Source organism: Marmota monax, unplaced genomic scaffold, assembly GCF_021218885.2.
Source record: "Marmota monax isolate L192 unplaced genomic scaffold, Marmota_monax_Labrador192_F-V1.1 WCK01_AAM20220418_F8-fsc00001, whole genome shotgun sequence".
Taxonomy (NCBI): Eukaryota; Metazoa; Chordata; class Mammalia; order Rodentia; family Sciuridae; genus Marmota; species Marmota monax.
The window spans coordinates 11689552-11716608 of NW_026693777.1; the positions used below are offsets into that span (position 1 = coordinate 11689552).

At 34.1% G+C, this 27057-nt stretch overlaps 1 protein-coding gene across 3 annotated transcripts in view; it reads right to left on the reverse strand.

Annotated features, from left to right (window-relative positions):
• The window catches only part of Mdga2 (MAM domain containing glycosylphosphatidylinositol anchor 2), a 790036-nt gene that overhangs the window by 424235 nt on the left and 338744 nt on the right, over nucleotides 1-27057 (reverse strand). For all 3 annotated transcript variants that reach the window (XR_009228346.1, XR_009228345.1, XM_046461748.2), the window contains exon 2: nucleotides 20529-20668. Coding sequence is in view for 1 of the 3 variants with exons in the window: in XM_046461748.2 (XP_046317704.1) it covers nucleotides 20529-20668 (140 nt within the window). In the remaining 2 variants the exon portion in view is untranslated. The remainder of the gene's footprint in view (nucleotides 1-20528; nucleotides 20669-27057) is intronic.

Below are 27057 nucleotides of genomic sequence, written 5' to 3' on the forward strand. Positions count from 1 at the left end.
CCTGTCTTAGTCTCCCTAGCCATTGGCATTACAGGAGTATGCCACCACACCTGCCTATTTCTGAATATTTTTGATGGGAAAAATATTCTATGGTGCTTGAACCTGTGGCTGTGACGGAAATAAGTATCATTCCTCCCCTGCCCTCTGTCTCCCAGTGTTTCTGCCTAAAAGAGCACATGTTATTTACTATCTTTTTGTATGTTCTTTCAGGGATATTCCATGAAGTTTTCAAACAAATGTTAGCACTGTTTTTCAAATAGCTTTGCCATTCCACCCTGTAATTTAACAATATATCTTTAGGACAGTTTGACATCAGAATATATAGCAAGGCTTTATTCCTTTTAATAACCACATGTTATGGTTCAGATATGAGATGTCCTCAAAAGCTCGTGTGTGAGACAATGCAAAAAGGTTTAGAGGTGAAATGATTGGTTTATGAGTTTTTACCCAATTAGTGAATTAATCCCCTGATAGGGAGTAACTGAGAGATAACTGAAGGCAAGGAGAGGTGGGTGGTGGGTCATTGGGGGTGTGCCTTTGTTATATATACTTTGTCCCTGGCAAGTGGAGCATTCTCTGCTCCCTGGTACAATGTTCTGAGCCACTTCCCTCCGCTACACTCTTCTACATGATGTTCTGCCTTACCTGGGGCCAATAGCAATTGAGTTGGACATCTGTGGACTGAGACCTCTGAAACTCTAAGTGCCAAATAAACTTTTTCCTCCTCTAATTTTTCTTGTAATGTCTTTTGGTTGCAGCAGAGAACAAGCCAACTAAAATACCACACAGTATTGCATTTATTGGATGTATTTATCTAAATTACTAAAGTTTAAAATTTATGTTGTTCTCTTTGCCATGGATTTGAGTTGTAAAAATGTTGTATTTTCTTTTCAGCTTTACATTTGTTTATAATTTTCTCTAGATTTACTTTTGATTGTTATTAACTAATGTATTTAAGTACATTAGTCTTTATGGCATTAGAATGTCATCATCAAAAAGGTTTCCTATTTATTTAAGAAAAAAAGAATTACATGTTTTTCTTATTACTTTATATTTCTTTTTAAATTTTAGCACTTAAGTCTAGGATACAAAGACACACACACACTTTCTCTTTTATAAAAATTCAGATGATATGGTGTTTAGTGCCCCCTGGATGTGGCTTTACTGGACAGTTGGTCCTGGGTTGCTTTTTTTTTTTTTTAGTTACACTTTATTTTGGTTTGTTTATTTTTTGTAATCTAGATTTTTTATTCTAATTTGTTATGTATGACAGTAGAATGCATTAAAATTCATATTACACATATAGAGCACAATTTTTCATCTCTCTAGTGGTACACAAATTAGAGTCACACAATTCATGTCTTCATATATGTGAAGGGTAACGATGTCCATCTCATTCCACCCTCTTTCCTACCCCCAATCCCCTTCCCATCCCCTCCCTCTCCTTTGCTCTATCTAGAATTTGTCTAATCCACCCATTCTCCCCACCCCCAACCTGATTATGAATCAGCATTCTTATATCAGAGAAAATATTTGGCATTGTTTTTTGGGGATTGGATAACTTCACTTAGGATTATGTTCTCCAACTCCATCCATTTACCTGAAAATGCCATGATTTTATTCTCTTTTAATGCTGAATAGTATTCCATTGTGTATATATGCCATATTTTTGTTATCCATTCATCAACTGAAGGGCATCTAAGTTGGTTCCACAGTTTTGCTATTGTGAGTTGTGCTGCTATAAACATCGATGTGGCTGTGTCCTCATCATAGTACACAGAGACAAAAACCACATAACCACAGTTATCTTATATTAGACAAAGGCACCAAAAACATACTTTGGAGAAAAGATAGTCTCTTCAATAAATGGTGCTGGAAAAACTGGAAATCTATATGCAACAAAATGAAATTAAACCCCTATGTCTCACCATGCACAAAACTCAAAATGGATCAAGGACCTAGGAATTAAACCAGAGACCCTGCACCTAATAGAAGAAAAAGTAGGCCCAACTCTCCATCATGTTGGATTAGGCAACAACTTCCTTAATAAGACTCCTATAACACAAGAATAAAATCAAGAATCAATAAAAGGGATGGATTCAAACTAAAAAGTTTATTCTCAGCAATAGAAACAGGTGAATAGAAAGCCTACATGTTGGGAGCAAATCTTTACCCTTCACACATCAGACAGAGCACTAATCTCTAGGATATATAAAGAACTCAAAAATTTTAACACCAAAAAATAAATAACCCAATCAATAAATAGGCCAAGGAACTGGACAGACACTTCTCAGAAGATGATTTATAGTCGATCAACAAATATATAAAAAAATGTTCAATATCTCTAGCAATTAGAGAAATGCAAATCAAAACTATGTAAGATTTCATCTCACTCCAGTCAGAATGGCAGCTATTAAGAATACAAATAACAATAAGTGTTGGTGAGGATATGGGGAGAAAGGCACACTCATATATTGCTTGTGGGACTGCAAATTGGTACAGCCAATAGGAAAGCAGTATGGAGATTCCTTGGAAAACTGGGAATGGAACCATCATTTGACCCAGCTATCCCATTCCTCAGTCTATATTCAAAGGACAGAAAAACACCATACTACAAGAACACAGCCACATCAATATTTATAGAAGCACAATTCACAATAGCTAAACTGAGAACTGAGTTGCTTTTTACTTATTTATTTATGTGTGTGTGTGTGTGTGTGTGTGCGCGCGCGCGCGCGCGCGCGCGCGCATGCGCACATGCACACATAATTTCACTGGGGCCTACCACGTGCTAAGACCCCACCCTAACACTGAGGTATATCTCCAGCCCCACTGGTATTTAATTACTTGTTAGAGAGAGAGAGAGAGAGAGAGAGAGAGAGAGAGAGAGAGAAAGACGATGACTACTGAATATTAGTCTAAACCTAAAGTTTTAATTTTTTAAAATGATGATTTCACACATTCATCTATGTAGTCATCAAAATAAAAAAGTAAGTTAATTCTTGAATATAGTTCATTAAATATTATATAATTCATGATGAAATTAATAGAGAGATTCTATATTCAAACTTAAAGTTCTTACAGTTGTTTTACTGAGACTAAAATAACACTTTCTAGATATTTAGCTTTATCTGCCTTAAATTTTTTCCAGACTAAAACTCCAACTATCCAGCTCTATTGTGCAGGACTCTGGAGACTCAAGGACCTGCTCATCTGTGTTCCAGAGCTTATTCCATATTAATTTTTAATGTTTATCACATTATCCTGGATGTTTTAAGCTACACAGAAGAGAATGGTTTATTAACCCCTTGGATACATACCACACAGTTTCAACATTTAATATTTTGCTCTACATAGATCTCCACCCTCTCTCTTATTAGAATATATTTTTTTTGTTGTTTTTCTGCAGTGTCTTAAACTCCAAACAACATGTCATATCGTCTGCACATACTCCAATATGTATCTCCGACAGGTAAACACTGTTTTCAAAATGTTCACAATCATAATACCACTTTTTATACCTGGTAAAATTAACAAAAATATCGTTAAGATATTATAAATTGACCGGGCTGTGTTCAAGATTTCTCAATTATCTCAAAATACATTTTAAGTAATCTTCTCTCTAATCAGAAATTAGGAAATATCTATCCATTGCAAAAGTATTATGTGACCCTTAAATATCTTAGTCTATAACATTTCCCTTGCCATCTCATGTTACCTATTAGGTAATGGTCCTAGATTTCCCTATATTACTTATTTAAGTGATTGTATCCTGGTGACATTTAATGTGGTGTTTCTTTTATTTCTTTACTTTTCTTTTCATTTTCTCTTCTCTCCTCTCCCCCCCTCCCCTCCTTTCATATCCTTCCTTCCTTCCCTCATGACTGAATCTAATGGCACTTAACCACTGAGCCACATCCCCAGCCTTTTTTGAGAAATGGTTTTGCTAAGTTGCTTATGGCCTCACTAAGTTGGTGAGGCTGGCTTCAAAACTGCAATCCTCCCAAGACACTAGGATTATGGGCATATGTCACCATGCTGAGTTTAACATGTTTCTTTAACCAGAGTTTCCTGAAATTGCTAGTTAGTTCTAGAAGCTTCATTGTATCTAGTTTCATTTTTTAAATTTATTTGGGAACGGAGCGTAGACAATTCACAGATTACATTCTAGTGTTAGTGCTTATCAGGAGACACCTGATATCTGGTTGTAGCATTCTTAGCCAAGTTAAGATTTACCAAAGGCTCTAGGTATTGCCTATTGATACATCCACTTTGGAACCCCTCAACCTATTTCACCTAATGGTTTTAGCAGTCACTGATGGAAGTTGAGTGCCCACAACTTCAAACAGATATTCTGCCCTATACAAGCTGCCATCTTTACATAAGGTAAGATGCATGTGAATATTAAGAATGGAAAGAAAGGAAAAATTAAATATTCAAATGTACACCTGAAAAATCCTTTTTGTGTTAAAATAATCACATATCAGAGGTCTTTTTTACACTACTTTGTTTAATGACTATTAATCTTGGGTAAATATTGAGCAATCATTTTAAATGTATAGGTGTGATAACAGAGGAAGGGAATGGATGTGGAGTTTAGGAGACAAAAAGAAAGTAGAAGACAAAAAGATACTGAAAAGGGGCAATAATTTGGTGGATAAGTGTAAAAATCAGTAGGAGTGAACATAATTTAAATCAGTCCTCCATTTCCCAAAAACAGTGGAAAGGAGGTGAATTTGGAAAGGGATAGCATAAGTACAGGCATACTATTCTGATAGATGCTTTACTTGACTCTAATTTTTCTTTTTTTATTCAGTGCAGTAAAATTTTAAATTTTAGTAGTTTGTTGGTGGATTGGACATTTTGCATGTGTTTTGCATACAGCACCTAGAACATGATGTTAATACATATTTTCCATGCCTCTGCATGAAGTTAAGAATAAACATTACATGAATATCCTTTTCTTACTTTTGATGTAAATTAAAAAAACAACCACATAAAATGTAATTAAAATTCTAAAGAGGGAAACAATTGTGTGTTATACCATAAGTAAATCTTTTTAATACTAGGCATAAGTCATTGTCACACTCTAAAACCTCATTATCAGGTAATTTTTTTTGTCTTTTAAGTTTTGTCTTTTGGTTTTTTGTGTTTTAAGAAAACCCAATAACCCTTCTTTCTGTGTTATTTTTAAATTTTTAATAATTTTTAAAATTTATTTTTAGTTGACATAGTAATTGTATGTATTTATGGGGCACAGTGTGATGATTTAATACACCAATAAAATGTGTAATGATCAAATCAGGATAATCAGTATTTGTGTTAAGAATATTGAAACTCCTCTCTTCTAGGTATTTTGAAATATATAATAAATTGTTGCAAACTACAGTCACCCTACTATGCTATAAAACACAAGCCCTGATTTCTTATTACTGTATTTTGTACCCATTAAGAAACCTCTGTTTCTTCTCCTTTGTACCCATTAAGAAACCTCTATTTCTTCTCCTTTTCCTAGCAACTATCAAACTATTATACACTGTGGGTGGGAATGTAAGTTAGGATTGCCTTTATAAAAAGCAGTATGGAGGTTCCTCAACATATTAAAATTAGAACAACCCATGATTTAGCATTCTCACTCCTGGGAATGTATCCAAAGGAAATGAAATCAATGTATCAAAGAGATACCTGCACTCTCATGTTTATTGCAGCACTATTTTCAATAGTCAAAATGTGGAATCAAACAAGGTATTCATTGATGAGTGGATGGATAATGAAATATATATATATATATATATATATATACACACACACACACACACACACACACACATATACACATACACAATTGAATATTATTCAGCCATACAAATAGAGGGAAATCTTGTCATTTGTGGCAACACTGATGGAATTAGAAGGGCAGAATATTAAGTGAAATAAGCCAGTCACAGGCATATCCCACATGTCCTTACTTATATATGGAAACTAAAGAAGCTAATCTTCCTCCAGTGCTATTTTTAAAATTAATCATCAGCAAATTAATAATTTAAATTAACCACCAGCTTTCCTTTTTTATAGTAATTTTAAAAAGAAATAGGAAGATGGGTAGGAGTGTAGTTCAGGGATAAGGCACCTGCCTAGAATACTTAAGGTTCTGTGTTCAATCCCCAACACCACAAGAAAGAAGAAGAAAAAAAAGTAGCAACAGAATAGAATTATCCTACAGATAGTTGCATGGTTTATGCCTATGATTGGTGACAATAATCAAATCTGTAAATTTGTGATAATATAGAGGTAGAAAAAATATAATCAAAGATTCATCAGGATTTTATCTTTCTAATAAAATATAATAAGATGCAACCCTCCCAAAGAATTCAGGAATATAGTAAATAAGAATGTTCTCAGAGAGGGAAGTTAATATTAATTAAGTACAACTCAGTATAGATACGTGCAAAGTCAGTTTAATGAAACTAAAACATTAACATATCTGGGACATAGCTATAATATGAGGGAATGTATTAATATTAACACAGCTAAAGGAAGAGTGTGTCAATCAAAATAGGAATTGGTCAGCCTGGGAAACATAAAAACAAGTTTCTAAGAGGGCAAACTGGCAAATAGTATCCATTTGGGAACTGTCTAAGAGAGGAAATCTTTACTATTGAACTCAAACCTTATGGTTAACTATCCCATAATTGGTGAGATGGCCTTCAGGTATCTCAGTTCAAAGTCCTTGCTCATCAACCTGATTTCTATTTGAGTTCTTGGTTGGCTTTCCTACTGGGAGAGTGATCATGTTAGACCAGAGCAATGTCCAATCTATTTGCCAGTATGAGTTTAAATATTGGCATTTTGATTATAACTTAGCTTTATTTGTAGCTTGCCTACATAGATTTACAAGTGGAAAAATCTGCTATATCTACAGTTGAATTTCTCATTATAAATACCCAACCTGATTTTGTGGATTGTTTGTATGTATATTAGCCTTTATGAGATAGGAAAATGCAACCCATCCTAATCTACTTTCATTATACTAACAAAACCAGGTTTATGAGCCTGCAAAAATTAGAATTAGACCTGGAAATGTCCTTATTTACTAAGGTAAATGTACCTCTGTGCATAACTGCCTAAAAAGTGAGCCAGCATTCCCCAGGTGGTACCTTGTTGACTGGCTATGAGGGGTACTGTGGCCTATTTTGCTCACAAAATTATGTTTTTAAACCTTCCTCTTTGCTTCTGTGTTATAGGGAGAAGCTAAAGCCCTGTGTAACTTTTCTCAGGCTCTCACTGGTTGAAACCAATGGGAGAGATGAATATAATTAAGTGACAAAATAAAAGGAAGAGTCAAGCATTTCTCTGTCTCCTTCACTGCTTCTATCCCCAGTAAAACTCCTTACCTACATTAAATCCATCTGTTTTAAAGTCAGAGTTTTAAATAATCAAAATGGTTTCTCTTTTCCCAGTGTAGTGCTGATTATCACAAGACATAAGGGTTCACTATTAAATGCATCAATTTATTCAAGGAGTTTTAAGCATGAACCATGATCACATACATAAAGATTCATAATGAAATTACAAAACTCAATAAAAATGTTGGTTTTCACTGTTGGTTTTTTGTTACTGTTTGTTGTTGTTTGGGATGTTAGATTAAGCAGCCAACCTTCCATAGTCACAAATCAAGTGAATGACTTATTGTGCTTGTCAAAGGACAGAGGAGAGAATCTAAATGGCTGTGAGGGGAGTTGTAGACTTAGTATATGTGTATATCTAAAAAAAAAAAAAGAATATATGTGGAACTTTCACTGGAATCCATGAGCAGATCAAAGTACTCTAGAGCTGGGCTAGAATGCTTAGTAATGATCAGACTAATAAGCTTGAAATTAGAGGATATCATTGGAACATTTACCAATTTTGTTAATAAACATTCACCATCAGGGGATTGAAAGACAAATGAGGAAAAATTAATACTTCATAGAACAAATCACCTACAGATCACCCAGGCATCCACATACCCTGCTCTTGTGAAGGAACTAACTATGCTTGAGCTTTTGGCTTTGTGTCAGATGAGCATCTGGAGGCCACGTCTTCACAAAATGAACCATGCCTACTTGTTGATATGAAGTCAAATATGTCTTAATGTATACTTTGTCTAGTTCCATTCTACTTCCTATGATATACTTTTTTTTAACTTTCCTGATGAAAACCAGATTTCCATTATCTCAACATTGTTTAAACAGAGGATCAGGATTTTGTAATTTGCTATAAGCAATGCATCTCCATGCTTTTGTCTGATACAATGTGAACTTGCTACAGTCCCTTGAGAGCCCAATGTTTCAGTGTTCTGTCTACACTGGAAAGTATACTATTTTCAAAAGTATCTTGGGGCTGGGGATGTGGCTCAAGCGGCAGCACTCTCGCCTGGCATGCACGGGGTGCTGGGTTTGATCCTCAGCACCAATAAAAATAAAATAAAGATGTTGTGTCCACCAAAAACTAAAAAAATAAATATTAAAAAAAATTCTCTCTTTTTTAAAAAAAGTATTGTGGAGTGTTTAAAGTTAGAATTCTCTCTAACTGAAGGGCTTTGATGGATTCATATTTCTGGATCCTATTTCCTAAGTGTCTTTAAGTCCTAGCTGAATAGTAAAATAGGAAGATGCATTAAGTCTCCTAGGCCATCAAGGGAACATTTAATGCATTCCTACAGGCATAGAGGTATACAGTTTCCAACAGTGCCTCAGAAACACAAGTGAATCCCAAGGTGTCTTTAAATGCTCAGTGCTGAGAGGTAAATGGCATGGACAGAGGCAAATAAAATTTAGCACTTTTTAAAAGCAACATAATCAGATTACTGAACAATTACTTAAAGTAATAATGGCTGTCACATTCACTTACTGAATAAACAATTGAGACCCTCTATATGTGAAGCTTTCATGTTTAGGATCCCATATATTTTTCCTCCAGAGCAGGACACTTTTGCCCTAGAGAGAGGACAGTATTAACAAGTACAGCAGAACCACCACCACAAACAAGGACAGCCTCAGGCAAGTCACCCTCTCAGGCACATTAATGTGATAGAAAATGGGAATGCAAAATTCAGTCCTTGCTTTCTGGGTGTATGCAGCTCTCAGAGAGAGGCAAGACATTTTTAAAAATATGAATATTCTATTACTTGGTTAAAACCATTATTGTTTTAATATGTCTTTTTTTGCATAATATTATTTGACCCATAATTACTATTACTAGGCTTGTTTTGTACATGATAGAAAAAAGTAAAAGGGATGTTAAATAAATTACCCAAATTCACAGGGTTAGAAAATGGAAGAGGTGGAATTTGAAACTCTGCAGTTTGACTCCAGAGCTCACAATCTTACTTACTCTCTAAAGCAACATACTGTGATATATTATGGTAGGGAAATGGCCAGTTATTCTGGGACCACAAATAAGGGGCACTTAAGTAAGCCTGTCAGACCAATCAAGGCTTTTAGAGGCAGTGACAAGCTGTTTATTCACTCACTGATCCAAGAGGAAGAGGTGGAAACAATTAGAAGGGACAAAGAAATATAAAATTGGTAGGAAAAAGTACTGCCACTTCTTTCAAGATTAATGAGGCACAACAATCATTACATGGATAATATTTCATTTATTACCTTTATTAAAGTAATAATAAATAATAAAATCATATATACTCATGTATTCAATGTGATGTTTTGATGTATGTGTATATTTTGAAATGGTTAAATCAAGCAAGTTAACATATCCATGACTTTGCACACTTTTTTTGTTGTGAGCATGTTCAAGATATCCTCTTTCATCAATTTTCAAGTCATTATTATTAACTAGAGTTGCCAGGTTGTACAACAGTCTTTAATGGTAATCCCAGAGTAAAGGCTATGAAATAATTTAATTTAAAAGAACAAATGATATGAGTCATGGATTGGATTATGTTCCCCTCCAAATACTTTGAAATCCTAATCCCCAAAAGCTCTCAGAATCAAAATGGAGTCACTTTTTTCAAGCCCTAATGAAAAATAAATGAAGGAAGGAAGAAATTCTAGCTAGAAGGCTATAAAGGCGGGGGAATGGATCTTGTGTATACATGCTTGATAGCAAGGACTATTCATGGAAGACTGCCAGAACCATGACCTTGCAAAAGACCACTTCAACCTTTCACAAAACAGATTTCTGCAATGACATCTGTGCAAAAAAATGTTTGCTTAATCTTGGACTGACACCACCCTTCTTATAAATCTTTGTAGCAGAGGATCATTGCCTCAAAATACCTTATGCAATTCTCATGCCACCTTTAAAAACTCTTCCTTACCTTATATAATCTTTGGATACAACCATAGCTTACAATAGCACACATATTCCCATTGTAATGGTCTCCTGTTCCATAGTGAATATTATTATTCTTGGGAGAATCTCTGATTATTATTTGGGTTGACATTTGGAAAAAGAGTGTTGTAATTAGTTAAGATGAGAATACTGGGGTATGGTGAATCCATAATCCAATACAACTGGTGTCTTACACAAGGAAAACACTAAGTGAAGACAACGAATATGTGAAGATAGAGGTGGAGGCTGGGGTCATGCAGCAGGAAGCCAAAGAGCACCAAGAACTGGAAGCTACCACCCTAAGGTAGCAAGAGGCAAGGAAGGCTTCTACCCAGAATCTCAGAGGAGAGAATGGCTCTCCAGACCCTCTGATTTGGGGATTTTAGCATCCAAATTGTGAGAGAATAAATTTCTGTTGCTTTAAACTATCTCATTTGAGACACTTTCTTAAAGAAGTCCTAGAAAACTAATGTGTATGCAATGATGTAATTTAGGTAATTATATGATTTTTTAATTAAAGAACAAGACAGACTAGTATTGCATGTTGGCTGATGAAGATTTTATACATGATGAAATATGTTTATATTTACATAGTAACAAATAAATTCTTCTGTGCTATTTCAAAAAACTCAAAAATAATCTGTAAGCTCAACTGGCTATAACTCTGCAGAGAGTTATCCAAAAAGATCAGTTGCTCTGCTTCTACATGTTGTCAATGCAAAAGATCACTCTTATTTGCTATAGTATTGCAAAACTGAATGCCTACAAGTTAAGGAATATAGAATTTTATGACACCCAACAGAGAAGGCACTAATTAACTAGGATTTTGCCCTGCTCAAACCTATCCAAATCATTTAATGATTTTTGCCATAGGCAAGTTAAGTAAAAAAGGGTCCAAGTTGTACAGGATAACGTTTTCTCATGTACCATAAGAAGCAGAAAAGGAAAGAAATCAATGTTTGCTGATGGAAAAAGATAAAACTGTCAGGTAAATAAATGTTATTTTTAGTTTTTTGTCAAGATTTTGGCACTTAGATCAGAAGATTAAGAATTTCTAAAACTGAATTGATAGAATCATCCTTAATAACTGTTTTATCATTTTTCAGTCCTGAAAATACTCGCATATCCATTATGGAGCATAAGTTAACTTTTTCAGATCATAGAAAGATTTTTATTTCTGATTGATTTTGTTTGAAGCATCTCTGAACATTTCAAGAAAAGCTGTGATAAGACTAATTTAAAATAAATGTGTCATGTTTACAACCAGTACAGTTATAGATTATTAATTACACTGGCAGCACATTCTTGAGCATGTAAGTGAACAGATAGGATTGTCTATAATTGTAAGAAACTGTTAAACCTAAATTTCACACCATTATATTTTAAAGTCATTCCAAGGGTTGTTCCATTACATTATGGGATTTGAAATTTCAAGTAAATATAATTGTTTTAATTGACACATTTAATGTACTAAACCACAAGTGAAAATGATAAAGTTGATTTAAATAGACCACTACTATATTCATATTGCTAGTTTTTAGAAATGGATTTAACCATAAAAAATCATTTACAATTGCTGATTTCTGGACTCACACATAGTCTCTCTCTCTCTCTCTCTCTCACACACACACACACACACACACACAGACACACTCACAAACATACACACACACACTGAGAACATACATATAACATCAGAATCATAAAAATTTACCAATTAACTTGATGTTCCATCATTAAAAAATTCACTTCAGGCTTTGTTAGGATTGATATATTAAGGTTTTGTTGACAGCTCAATAACTACTAAGCAAAAAAAGATTAAAAATGTAAGGACAAAATTATGCTTTTGGATGTCTACTTTTAGCAATCTACCCAGTTAAGTAAATATATTTTAATTATGTCAGAGTATTTTAGTATTTTACTATTAGAGTATTGTTCTAATAGTAAAGATACAAAATACAATTAATCAATGCCTATGTAATCCTTCAGAACATCTCCATTAAAGAATTAATAAATTAATCATCTATAGCTATGAAGTGTACAATCAAGAGTATCTTAATTATATATTGATAGGCAGTATTTTCTTCTTCTTCAAAGACCAAGATAATCTTTAGTCATTTATTTTATGTCAACTACTTTGGCAAAACCATGGTTATGATCTTATTACTCATACCAACAATATATTTCACTAAAATTATAGATTTTGAAGGAGGCATCTAATTTCAAAATTCCATTCAATTTGTATTTCTAATTATTTTGATTTTCTATTTTGACACCCATTTTGTGATCTCTAAAAAGATGCAATTCTGCAAGATTGTAAGAGGCAAAGTTGTCACACCCAAACAAATCCTGAGTCCATAATTTATATCATAAATCCCTATCTCACAAAATTCCTTATGCACAAAGTTGTAACCTTTCAGTACTTAGATTTAATTCAAGTAAAGACATATTTTTAAGAGCTGAGGGGAAAAATTGGAAATCCATAGACTATCTTGCAAGACTCTGAATATTTATGTCCTTCCCAAAAGCATACCTTGAAATCCTAAACCCCATGGTGACAGTGTAATGGATGGGAACTTTGAATAATTAGGTCAGGAGGGTTGTGTCCTTGTGAATGGGATTAGTGCTGTTATAAAATGAGACCCCAGAGGGCTTGTTTGCTGCTTCCACTATGTGAGATTAGAGACCACCCATAGTATATCAGATATGCAGGCACCTTGCTCTTGGACTTGTTAGCCTCCAGAACTGGAAGGAATAAACACATGTTGTTTATAAACCTCCCAGCTTATGGTATTTTGTTTTAATATCCAAATGGACTAAGACATATACTCTTGATAATTATGTAAGGTAAAAGTCAAGAAATTAAAGCAAAATTTGGCTAACAATTTGTGGCTCTCCTTTACAAAGTGTAAAGGAAAAAATATTAGTACAATAATTTAGGATCACAGCTAAAGAGGACAAGATGTGCAGTAAGGAAGACACTAAGGTCAGGTACATAGCTACACTCCTTATTAAGTATGGATCCAGATACACTTTTATCCTGCCTCAGAAAAGGAAATTAAGTCAAGACATTGCAAGTAGAAAGTTTATTTTGGGAACTAATCCCAGAGAAACAAAGCAGGGGACTGGGAACAGGAACACAGGGGAGGAAGAAAGACTAATATAAGCGTTGGTCATTGCTGAGAGTGAATGGGGCTCCATTCTACTGAAACCCATTGAGAAGTCATGTAGAATGTGTCCCAGAACTACCTGATCATGGAACAAAAGGAATATATAGCAACTGGATCCTACTCTCTGTTTACTAAAGAGCTGTTTTTTAAACAGTAATTAGTGCTCTTCTTAGAAAGTTCAGTATCACTTCAAAAATGTGCTGTGCTTCTGTGCTGTGATTCTCCTCATAGGATTGAACAAAGAATCCATAGAGCATCCATATTCAACATCAAATATGATAGATCATATTGCCTGAGCAGCAAGGAAGTTGGTACTCAGACCTGGCCTTGCTGAAAAGTCCTCTCTTCCTCTGAGCTACACTGGAAACTGACATCCTTTACAGTTAATTGGCTGAGTGCCTTGGAAGAATATTTTAAATGTAGTATAGGCAGCCTCTAGAATCCAAAAAGGCCTATATTATGCTGGATCTAATCCACAGTGGTAGGGCTTACGAAGAGCATCAACTTCTATCACTCTCTGGCATCCACATATCTTACTGAGACATCCAAAGCACATACTAATTCCTGTTCACAAGTTAAAACGTGCCATGATTTTATAAATATCATAGACAAGTACAGTGTTCTGCATATTATTGTAATGGTGTGGATGTGAGGTGTCCCCCAGAAGTTCCTACTAATACAGGTAAAAAAATTACATTATGATAACTGTAACCTAATCAGTCCATCCTAGTTTGAATGGACTGACAAGGTGGTAACTTTGGAGAAGGTGGGTCAGTGGGGGCATTCCCTGGAACCGTGCATCTTCTCTATGACCTCTTCCCCTCTTCTTTCCTGCTTTCTGACCCCACCATGAGCTAAGTAGCTTTCCTCCACTGGACCTTTCCTCCATGATGTGGTGGCCAAAGCAATAGAGTTGGCCTTCTATGGAATGAGACCTCAGAAACCATGAGCCCCAAATAAACTTTCCCTTTTCTAAGTTGTTCTTGTTGGGTATTTTGTCACACTAATGAAAACCCAACTAAAATAATTACCAAGATAATAAAATTCTCTGTGCATTTTAAAATTACAGAGAATGAGAGTTAAATTGATTAGGACAGACTCACACATATATATTACTATCTGTCCTACATAAAAGCAATATTTTAATTTCCTTTCTTGATTATAATTGAAAAGCACACATTTTTTCCAAATATTAGTAGGATACCAGGGAGGAATAGAGGCATGCTGCTTGGTTTCAGTGAAGTTATCATATCTGGTCCAGCTGTTTGGTCCAGTGGTCTACCATAGTTTACCATCACATGTCATGACCCAATTGACTTTTTAGGTATCTCACATATAAAATGGTATATGATAAAGACTATTAACTCTTCACTGTCAAGTCTTTGATGGTAGCATATAATCTGGTATTTCCCTATGATGTAGCATCACTAATGATTTAATATATTTGTTTGGGATGTATAATTCTATGGAATTCTACTTGGTCTTTCCTACCAGAAAGATTATGAATTATTCCAAAGGTCAAATAAACTAATGTAAGGATCCTGCCAATTGCTCAGTATGTCCATCCCTATCAGGACTGAGAGTCTGGGATAAATAACCGTGGGACACCTTATTTGGGCTAGTACTCCATGTGTAACCTGCTTTGTATAAACTCCCGTTCTAATCACACAATACCACAAGCCCTTTGATTTCAACACTAGCACTAAATCTGTACCTTAAAAATTTTCAAAAGTCTTGATATTTTTCTTTCATGTAAACTGCTATGAAAAATGACCACAGAAACTTTTGGGGAAGAAGTCACTATTTTTTGTGTAAATTTTGGTGATATTGCTAGACCTTTCCTCTACACCTGGATTCCCCTTTAACCAATGAATATTGGCCTGATGAACTAGTTTAGATTTTGAAATTTGATAAATGGCCATGATTTTCTGTTGTGTTGGAAAACATCAACCTCTGCAGGGTATCATTTTTCTCTGCTTATATGATCCAAGTACCATTCATCATTCTACCCAGCTACTCCCAAACTTCACTTTGAAAGTCATTATAATCTATTATCCATTACCATAAAATCCTATTGATAAAAGCATTTTGGCTACTACTTTGACATTTTTGCTCATTTATATATGCATTGAGAATGTTGGTGAAGTGCTACTACCACATTCTGCCATTTTAGAATTCTATAATCTTGATTTTAAAGATCCTATTTCCATGGCAGAATTTCCTGTTGCAGATCTTTTCTGTAGTCAACAGTAATCTCTGAGCTTCTAAAAGATTCCAGTGTGCATCTGGTCAGTGCATTTCTCAGAGTGAATATCCTTTGGGAACTTGCTAAAAAATAACTCCTATATAATAAATTTATGTTAACATCCCCACCTCTCTGAGCTTTCTGAGCACTTTTCATATTTTATGAAGGCAGTTCCTGTATCTCTACCTTACTTAATGTAACTCATCATGATGTCTGAATGTCAAAAAATATCAAAGCAGCATATTAAAACTGACTCCAGGTAGTCTCATGAATAATTAACCCCAAGTCAAGTAAGAATGCTTTCATATTAAATCCTTCTGGCCAAACACCACTGAAATCTGGACCCACAATTTGTCAGCCTAAATCTATTTGCATATGGTCCCAGCTAACTTCAAAATTATAAGGAGGAATACTCCATCTACTCTATTGGTTAACTCTAATTGTATACTGAAGACAGTAGTAGCTTAGAATTACAGAGTTTACAAAAGAAGTTATTATTTTGTGTCTATAACTTAATCAGAAATATGCTTATTATTTATAAAGCATTTACATTATATGCACTCAATTAAATAATCTATATGTACTATGCTATTAAGTACATAGTGCTGATATTTTTTGAGAAAATTTCTGGAATGTGTGATGTCTCTTTCAGGCACAAAGGGTATACACAGAATTCAACAAAGGATGAATTCTTGAAAAAGAGTAATAGGCTTAGATCTCCTGAGAAACAAAAATGACTTTGTATTTGTTAGTATTTTAATTAAATTTTTTAAATTCTTGATTAATTTTAATGCATTGAGAGTAAAACACATTACAATTTTTTGAGTATATAAATGTGTTGATTTTTTTAAAAAAACTTCATACTAAACTAAAATCAATGGAAACAAAATTATTTGAAGTTACAATATCAAGCAGCAAAAAACAATAAGTGCTTTCTCCTAAACAAGCTGTGATGATTACATTTAGCCATGTTAGGATAAATTTAGTGAATATCTGTCTCATCTACAGAAGAAAGAGTGTGTGTGTGGGTGTGTGTGTGCACGCGCACGCATGCTTGCATGTGAACACACAGTGAGGGGAGATTGTGAAAGTAAGCAATTGATGTGGAATACTAGACAATAAATTTCTGAATGTTTATCCTAAACTCTTCCCATATTATATCTAAATATTAATTTTTTAAAATATATTTAGTTTAGTTGGAGATTTTCTCACATGCTGATAGACATATCCAGTTCACACATATATATTACAGATGAAAAAAGTAAGCTATATTGAGTTCCATAATCCACAATAAAAAGTACATATATTATTTGATAATTTCTGATAAATAGTGGAATCTGATTCTTTCTGAGTTAGTTAGCCATAAACCCAAAACCTAGTATGTGTATTTTTCATATGAATATATTAGAATTTTTAAAGAAATTTTAATAGACTGAATCTGAAAAATAATATGGAAATATATACAAAGGCATATAAAATACTTGCAAAGAACAATACACAGGTAGAACCAATAGTTTCAAAATAAAGAATTGGCTATCAGGGTTTGCTAAGATTTTTATTATGGTAAGATTATCATTTTGGAATCTGTATAGAGGATTAACAAGAATAAAAACTTTAATGACTACAAAAGCCTTGCTAGTCCACATCATATTTATATAGCAATCAAATCACTCATTGTGATTGTATTATAAAATTGAAAAATGGCCTTGCCTATTTATTATGCAAAAAGCAAACATTTACTAGGGTTAAGTTTCAATAAATAGTAGACAACTAGTAAAACCTAAACCTTGAACAAAAATAGCATAACCAATGTTAAAAGACAGCACCCTGTCAAGTAAAACTTGCAACATGTTTATCAGCAATTAAATTTATTTATGTGGTATATAAAAGTCCTCAAAGTCTAAACAAAGACAATCAGCTCACTAGGGAAAAAATAGAAAATATGAAAAAACAATAAACAAATATGTAAGAATGATTGATAAACATGTGAAAATGATCAAACAGACTAGTGATTAAATAATTAAAATTTAAATTATAACAAAAATGTAATTTATTTTCTCAAATGTAATAAGACTCTACCCATGTATATACATATATTTATAATATAAATTTTCATCAAAATTATTCTGAGATAGTTAGAATTCCTATTATACAGGTAAGACAACAGGCACAGAGAGGTCATACACACTGTTGGTTGTCGGGGACCCAAGGTTATGTGCAGGTAGGCTGATTCCAACATCATGCTCTTAACCACTTTATTACACGGACTTTACACTTCTATCCCTTAGATACATCAAACCCACAGGTACTGTCCATATCCAAACAACATATTTTTGAAAGAAAAATCTAAAGAGCCTACAAAAAAATGTTGCCATAGAATAGTTCTAGAACTAGACAATCTCTGTGACTCTCATGGCTATAGGAATAGGCTACAGAGAGAGAAATACTGTGATGAGGAAAGGTGAAACTTCTCCCTTGTACAGTGTTTCCAAGTATTATCACACTCAGATTAGAAAAATAAGCAAGTCATAAAGCTTCATGGTATCAGCCAGGAAAAATCATCCTCAGGACCTGCTGCCAACAGCATGCCCTTTAGTCTTGGGCCAGGATGCCAAGCCCCAGCTGTGCTGTCATCCTTTTTTACACAGTTTGTTAACCGAGAAGAGGCCCAGTTAATTTTTCAAACAGGCAATATAAGCTGAAATGGATTTACCTGCAAACACCAAATTACTTCTAGGAATGAAAAAAAAAATAATGATACTGAAGCATTATATCTTTCTTAGGATCAAAACACATTGAAATAGTTCCAAAAATGAAAATGCATAAGAAAAAAAAAATAATGATCTACTCTTCTGTTCCAGAACTTATTTTGGATCATCTGGAGATCAAAGATAGTACTCCTGATTGTGAATGTGGATAGGGAAAATAAGAAAATTCTGATATTAAGAAGGAATAAAAATGAAGAGAGAGAAAGTCTTGTGAAAAGTTAGATAAAAAATCAAATTTTTAGGGCTGGGATTGTGGCTCAGCGGTAGAGCACTCGCCTAGCATGTGTGAGACCCTGGGTTCAATCCTCAGCAGCACATAAAAATAAATAAATAAAATAGACTGTGTCCAACTACAGCTAAAAATTAAATTTTTTTAAAAAAAGTAAAATTTGGGATTTAGAGGAGCAGGTTTCGCAAATCCAGTGTGAGAATATTGGGAATAACGGGAGTTATCTTTGTGGCTTCTTTAATTTGGACCTTCTTATTTTTATTCCAAATTTTTCTTTTAGAATTTTTATGTCTTCAAATTTTAAATAATGATAAATTATAGGACTACTGAATTTTCTCTGAGCTAATATTTAAGTTAATTCTATAATTTTTCTTAATTTTAATAAAACTATTTTCACTGGACTCAATTGTTTCTGTATACATGTTTAAACAAAATTGCTTTACTTATCAATTTCTTTGTATCAATCTTAATAATTTTCACTTTTGTGTGTTTTATTACTGAATCTTTTTTTCCTACCAACTTTGATTATATCAGGTCAAGTTTTGTAGAATCTAATTTTATTAAGAGAATGCCGTTTTTTAACTCATTTTCTGTTAGTAGCAAATATTATCATTTATAATTTTAGTTCTTGTGAGTTTTGATTTTTTTAAATAATTTTTAGATTTACCACTTTCCAGTTTACCAACAGCATTAATTTTATAAAATGTATTTTACCATTTCCACTTGAACCATGACTTTGTCTGTCTGTGGATCTCTGTATCTATCTATTGCTTCATTCTGTGAAGAATAATATGCTTTTTTTCATTTGTTTTTCATAGTCAATACAATAGGATCAAAAGATCCTTAAAAATTAAGATTTGAGTATGCAAGAAGCAAAAGAAAAGTTAAAATGGTGATTTGTTAAATTCCCACATTGTTCTTCATTTTCCTCCTATAGCTATGTTGTTGTTTTTTTAACTTTACTAATTGAGAATTTTTCCCTTGCCATAGTTGATTGTCAATGTGAATGTTCAACTTGTCAGGTTAAAGCTGTAATGATAAGAATTGTTAATTAATGAGTAAAACATCCTGAATATTCTTTATTCAAATTAGATTTCTTCATAATACATAAATATGTAACCTAAATAGATTACATCATATATAGCCCTTTCTTTTGCTCCTGCGAGTTTTTTCTTTGCATATTACTGGTAATTTTAGTACCCTTTGAAGGTCTCAATTTTTGTGCCTGCTATTAAATTGGTTTTAGGAAGCCCGAAGCTGATGACTCTGAAAGCCTGAATGCACATAGCACCTGCAAACATTTATTTTTTTTTAAGTTCTCTATGAATATAATGACTAGGAATAAGGAAGGTACATGTGACCTCATGCATCACATTCTTCAGAACAAATGCCTCCTTGGCTGCAATTATGTCATCATGAAATCATGTTCCACATTCTAAAATAAGCTCATTGCCATGTGAATTGTTATTGTGTGGAGTTATTTTTGTAGTTGTCTTTTTAACAGCTTCCTTAGATGTGTCTTCTAAATTTCTCACAATATAGAACAAAGATTTCTTGTTTTGTTTCATGCACATGAATACTTGTTTCGACGTTAAGAGATGACCACTCTTTTCTGTATTGCACATGAACTTGCACTTGAGTTACACTCAAGTATGCATACACACACACACACACACACATATACACCCACACATAGATGTACCTAACTTTCTAAAATATATACTTTTTGACTTCCAATAAAGGTCAAACAGTTTTCTCCAATGTCACAGTTCGGGACTCACCTGTGGACGTGGATGTCCTGTGACCAGACAAGTCAATTCCAACGTTTCTCCTTCCCGGATAGTGTAGACCCTTTCAGAGTATCGCTCCTCCTCAATGTTACAGGCCAAGCCTGAGTGCACAATACGAACCGTTGGGGGAGCTGTCGAGTCAGGAAGAAAAGAGACAAGATACATAAAAAGCTAAGTAAATTGTCTTCCCTTGAATCATCTTGATTGTAAGAGCGATTCTTACTAGACTTCACCATAGTCAGATTCATCACTCTTAATACTTTGAGTTTCCCCAGGGATTAAAGATTTTGCTAGATAGAAAGCTTCAAATTTATCTAACAGTCATCAACACATTCTGAAAATGGTAAAGGGGAACAGAAAGGTGGGGGAAATTGATGCCTATGGAAATCACTGTGCATTACAACACCACATAGTAAAATTAGATTGTTAAAACGTATGAAGCTTCTTCCTTTATGAAATCCAAGCTTTACTATACTAAGGAACACTAGTGCAAAATAGGTAGTGCAAAAAAAAAAAAAAAAAAAAAGAAGAATTAGGAGGGGGGAAGGAATTTGAATTAAAGACATTGGCATTCATCAGTTAATTATATGAGTCCTTTGAGGCAAGTAAGAAGCCAAAAATAAGAACTGAACACCAACTTATTTTATGATAATTACAGACCCCTATTGATGTGAACAAATGATTATTGCTGAATTAAGACATTAAAGAAGGCAGTAAATCATTGATGCCTAAGTCTAAAATTCTGATTCAAGAGGACCTTGGTTCTCATGAAGCTGTCTAAATTCATAAATATATATATTTTTTCTATTTCAGCACTCCTGGTCTAATAAAACTTGACAAGCACTCAACATGTAAACTCACATAGGTCATGAGAAATGCTTAGCTTTAAGACATGTTCCCTGCAACAAAGTAGATGATGACAGCTACTACTGCAGAGTGGAGACCATCTCCATTTATGATCACTTCATTTTTGTGTGCAATACATTTGGGGGTAGAAGAGAAACAGATATCTTGCTAAAGGAAAATTTAAATACTATATGTAAATGTAAAGGATAGTGATGTCAAGGATTTACTGGGAAAAAACTATTGAGCCTAAAAAGAAGTATTCTTTTTGGATTGAACTCAGGAACTCAACTACTGAGCCACATTCCTAGCCCTATTTTCTATTTTTATTTACAGACAGGGTCTCACTGAGTTGCTTAGCTCCTCACTGTTACCTAGCCTGGCTTTTAACTTGAGATCCCCCTGCCTCAGCCTCCAGAGCCACTGGGATTACAGGAGTGCACCACTACACCTGGCTAACAAGCAATAATCTTAACAGTTGCTGCACTTTGTTGAAAATTAATGCTGGAATATTTGGAATTTTTATTTAGCATTAAGAAGATTATGAATCCTATAGAATTTGAAAATAAATTTAATGTCTTGAAGTGGGAAAAAAAGATGTTAAGGTCAAATTATGGGAAAATCTCTTCTGGGAAAATATGTGTTTTTAAAGTAAAACAGAATATTTTCCAATATATAATTCTTTGCTTTATATAGCATAAATGCATAGGCCACCCATAGAATTGAATAATTTTAAAGGACATATTTTTGTAATCCTTCTTAATATCAAGCAGAAATGAAGATAGAAAAGCCCATTAATATATAATGAAACAACTGGTATCTCTATTTCTTTCTATACACCTGAGAACAGTACTGTTCTTCAATCTTAAAATTTAGAACATTGCTCTCCATTACCCATTATCAAATGAGATAAATATTTTGCAAGGAGGGATAAGGAAAAAAGCACCAAAAAAGTACTTTTTACATTTAATATGCACAATAAATACCCCAAAACTCAGATATTAACACAGAGACCATATATATTCACAGAAAACTCTCAGAATCTGCATTTTTACCAAACTCACCAGTGATTACAATGATACCGCTTCACAGAATAGATTAATAGAAACATTTTTTATCTGGGTCTTTTAAATATTTGTTGAATCAAGGAAAAAAGTCCAAGGGCTAAAAAGTCCTTTCTTCCTTGTCTTTTAAATAACTAAAACTCATGCCATACATCATTTCACTGGTTTGAAAAATTAAGTGACACTTAAACAAATCAAATGTTTAGTTTGATTTATAAAACTAATTTATCAAAAACTATTTACCAAGTTTTTGGACTCTGTCTAGACATTGTAATATTTGTTAGGTTTTATAGCATTAGAAATTCTTATCTTTGGTGTTTCTCTAGTGCTCTGATGTTTGACACGATGTTTCCTACAAATCATTTCCAACAGTGATCAAATTTAGACTTCAATTTAGATAAGTCATTCTAAAAAGGTAATTATTTTAAGACATCTGTCTTATATAATCATGTACAGATAATAGTAGGTTAACAAACTAATTACAATGAATAAATGCTTGTAAAATAAAAATAGGAAGAAAGTCAAATAGAAAATATAGCTCTCTACCTTGAAATAAACTTTCATGCTAAATTTAGCTTAATAAGTGATAGCTCATGTTTATTAGTATATCTAATTATACTGTTACATGACATCTTTCCCAGACTAATTTATACTTGTTATTTTTGTTTTAATATCAAATAAATGCATAGTATTGTTATTTTAAGATATATCTTTCAAATGCATCATTATGCAAATAAGTAGCTTTATTTAAACTATTTAAATTATACAGTAGGCAAATTGTGACATTTACAAGGGTTAATTTTCTGCTATTTTCTTCTATATTTTAACACATTCTTGGAAAAGGTAATTGCCTATGTACTACAGTCATCAAGAACCTACCACCTATCCTATAAGAGGGTGGAATATTTCACCAAATTTAGTTTCCAATAAATACTCTTCTTGGTATGCATCAAAATAACATACTTAAGATGCTCAATAATAAGATGAACACTTATCTTAAGAAAGTGAACCTGAAAGGGCCTTAGAGCTCATTTTGTTCACTGTCTTATTTTCAGGTGAGAGAAGGAAAACTCGAGAACTTCCAGTGGCCTGGCTATCTGTAGCCTAAATGGACAAAAGACAGTGCTTCATTCTTTCCCTCCTTCATGGTGGCTTCTAAAACTACATCTGTCATAGTTAAATGAGGATTTTTAGTAAACTACCCAACTAAACCTAGACTGGAGGAATAATAAAAGATTGAGAAACTGTAAACAAAATGGAGTACAAAAACTAGGTCAACAATATAACTAGTAAAATTTCACCAAACTCATATAACATTGTCCCAATTCACTGGCCCACCTCCAGACCCTTCCAAATCCATAGCATCTTACAACTATTAAACATTACTTTGATATTTCTATTTTCATCAGATTTCTTGCCTAAGAACCTATACTACCTCCCCCTGATTCATTAAAGTGTCCCATTCCCTTTTCCTGGGTGGCAAATGAGTCCTCTGTAAAGGGTCCCCTTATTGACTATTCAGCCTAAAATCCCATTTTTCTGTAATAGCGGTGTATCATCCACAAGAACATAAAGAGCACTAAGATTTTAAGTGCTTCTCTTCATGATGCCCTACTTCTAGAATTCCTAGACTGATTCTATGTTCTTCACACCTACTTGAATTATTAACAATTACTTTCCTGCCCTGTTTTTTCCAGGAGACATGTATTGCCTCCTTTTTCTAAACATTCTAAGTAGATATTAAGCACTTCAGTGCCAGGATAAGCATCACATTTGACACCTGTCTCAAATCATATTACTCAGAGCATAGAATAGGTATTTAATAATTAATTTAAAATTTCTGTCTTAGCAAATGCTACTAACAGTATAATGATACAAATCTCTTCTTTTAGCAAAATAGCAACTGTCATGGCACTGAATTTACTTACTTTACATATAAATGCAATTTTCCTTAGTGTAGCAGAAGCAAGACATCTTTTATCCTCTGCTTTGTTAGAAAAATCCTCAATTTATCATCCTGAAACTGGACCAAGGGTTATGTTCCCCTTTGCCCTGAAGAGTCAGCAATGAATTAAAATGTTAAAATATTGCATAAGACTCATATTCTTCCAAATTTTCCTGAAGTAAACCAAATCTCATTACTTTCCTAACATTAATCATATCAGCTGCCTTAATTTGAGCAAGTTGGCCTTGGGTTCAAGAGGTCAGTCTAAAAGGGCAAAAGGGAGGTATTCTTTTATCTTGTTAGAATACACTTTTGAAAGACAAACCAAATTCTCTCTGTTGGAGAAAGAACACAAATAAATTATTCTCCAACAGCAAGAACTAGGAGCATTTTTATTCTTTTATGTCATATACAGACTTTTAGGCATACATTTATTGAGCAACTGCTATACAGGCCCAAGGCTATCCAAAAGATTAATGTCATGAGTGGTGACATCTAAAGGCTAACGCCCATTGCGTATATCCAATTTATTAAAAATAAAAAATATATTTAACTGAAAAGAAGAGGTACTCTAACAGAAGACAAAGCAGAGGAGGACTAAGTCTTCCTGGGAGACACAATTTCAATGACATTTAACCTACAACTGAAAAGATGGTGTGGGGACAAAAGGAGGAGGACGTTCCAGAGAGCCCCAACAGTATAATTAATGCACACCTATAACAGTGTCTGTTGTGCTCTTGAAATAACTACATTGAAATATAGTCCACATATTGACACTGGCACCACCCTCTCAACTTGCCATGCAGTCTTCAGACAGAGGAGAGACACTGCATAGATGTGGCAGTGGACATGAAGAAAGGATGCCTTTTAGAAGTCTGCTTAAGCAGGCGTGATAGTGTTGAGGTGAGGGAGAGGGAGGGAAGGTGACACTGAATTTGATGCCTTGGCTAACTAAATCAAAGATGACTTTTTTTAGTAGAAGATACCACTTAAGCACCATGCAGTTTGTGCGGAGAGGCTTGAGGAAAAGGACCCTGAGCCCAAGTCACAGGGGCATTTGTTACAGTGAGGACTTGGATGAGAAAGGTTTTAAAAGAGAAGTTTTTTCCAGTAACAGGCACATGTCCTGAAGGGTATGCTGTTATTAGACAGCAATTGTTTTGGTTTTAGGAGTTTTCTCTCCCTGAGAGCTCTGAGAAAGAGCCTTGTACTTTAATAAATCTTTCAAATTCCTCCTGTGCCTGTTCTCTGGGAATTCAGGTTACCTCTGCAGGGCTGCTAGACTTTTACTGTAGATCAAGGTAACTTATGTTCTTGGTGGAGGAAACAGAGCTCCTGAGATGGACAATGTGGGGAGACGAATGTTCCCTGGTCCCTCTCTTAGAAACTCTCCTGGAGAGATTGCTAAACCACTGTGCACCAGCATCCTTCTCACAGTCGAGAGTCTAGAGAGACAGAGCAAGTCATCCACACCTTACTGCCCCTCCTGTCACACACAGCATGTATTACTTACGCCTTTCTCTTAGCTATCTTTCAGTTTTGTTTATAAAAGCAAACACAACACTAATCAAACTTGCCTTTCTTTAAGTTTTTTTTTTATAATTGTACATGGACAGCATGCCTTTATTTGTTCAGTATTTTATGCGGTGCTAAGGATCGAACCCAGTGCCTCACACATGTAGGCAAGCATTCTGCCACTGAGCTACTGCCCCAGCCCACCTTTCTTTTTTGATTAATTTAAGTTGTCATAATCTTTCATAAAACTTACCTCATTTCCTATAACATTTCATACTTAGTTAATCACCATTGTCAACAATTGGTATCTTCTGCTTATTTCAATTGCTAATATAACACATATGCACACTATTTCTATGACCCCTCTTCTTATTTTCTCTTTCCTCATTTAATAAACAATGTGAGTCCTCTTCCCTGTTCATTTCCACAGTGATTTCCCAATCTGGCTTTTAAATTAAGTGTTGTGTACACAGGCCTGCTCCACAGTTATTCCTGTACTGTTGATGATTGCCTGGCATCCTTTCCATAGCCTAGTTATATTACATGGTCTCTTAGCATGAACTGAGAACCAGAAAGGGAGAATATAAAGATTTGGGGGAGAAAATGAAGAATTCAGTTTTGGATACTGATGGTGAGCTGACCAATGGCTAATAAGTCATTGAGGGACATAAAAATCTAGAGCTTTTAAGTGACAGCATAGATGACATCTCTACAGCAGAGCATTAGAGTGAGAAATTAAGAGGGTGAGGACAATACTATAGTGAATATGAATTCTTAAATAGAGAAGCCAAAGAAAAAGCCTTAATATGGTTACAAAGACTGAGAGGTAGTAGAAGAAGAACAAAGAAAATGCAGCATTTTAGAAGTTGCATGAAAAGAGGCTGCAGAACTCTTCTGACGGAATTGTCATTTAAGAGGAGCACAGACAAAAGGTCATTGCCTTTGACAATTTAGATAGCACTGGTGAATCTGAGTGAGACATGACTATTGAGAAGTGGGATAGATAAATGAGGTTTGAGGAGAAAAATCTTACATTAAAACAAGTTTAGAGCTAAAAGCAAAGTTGATATTGAGGTTTACACATATGTAAAAACAATTGGTGAGGAGACAAATCATATTTCAATAGTATCATACCACAGGAACGCATAAAAAT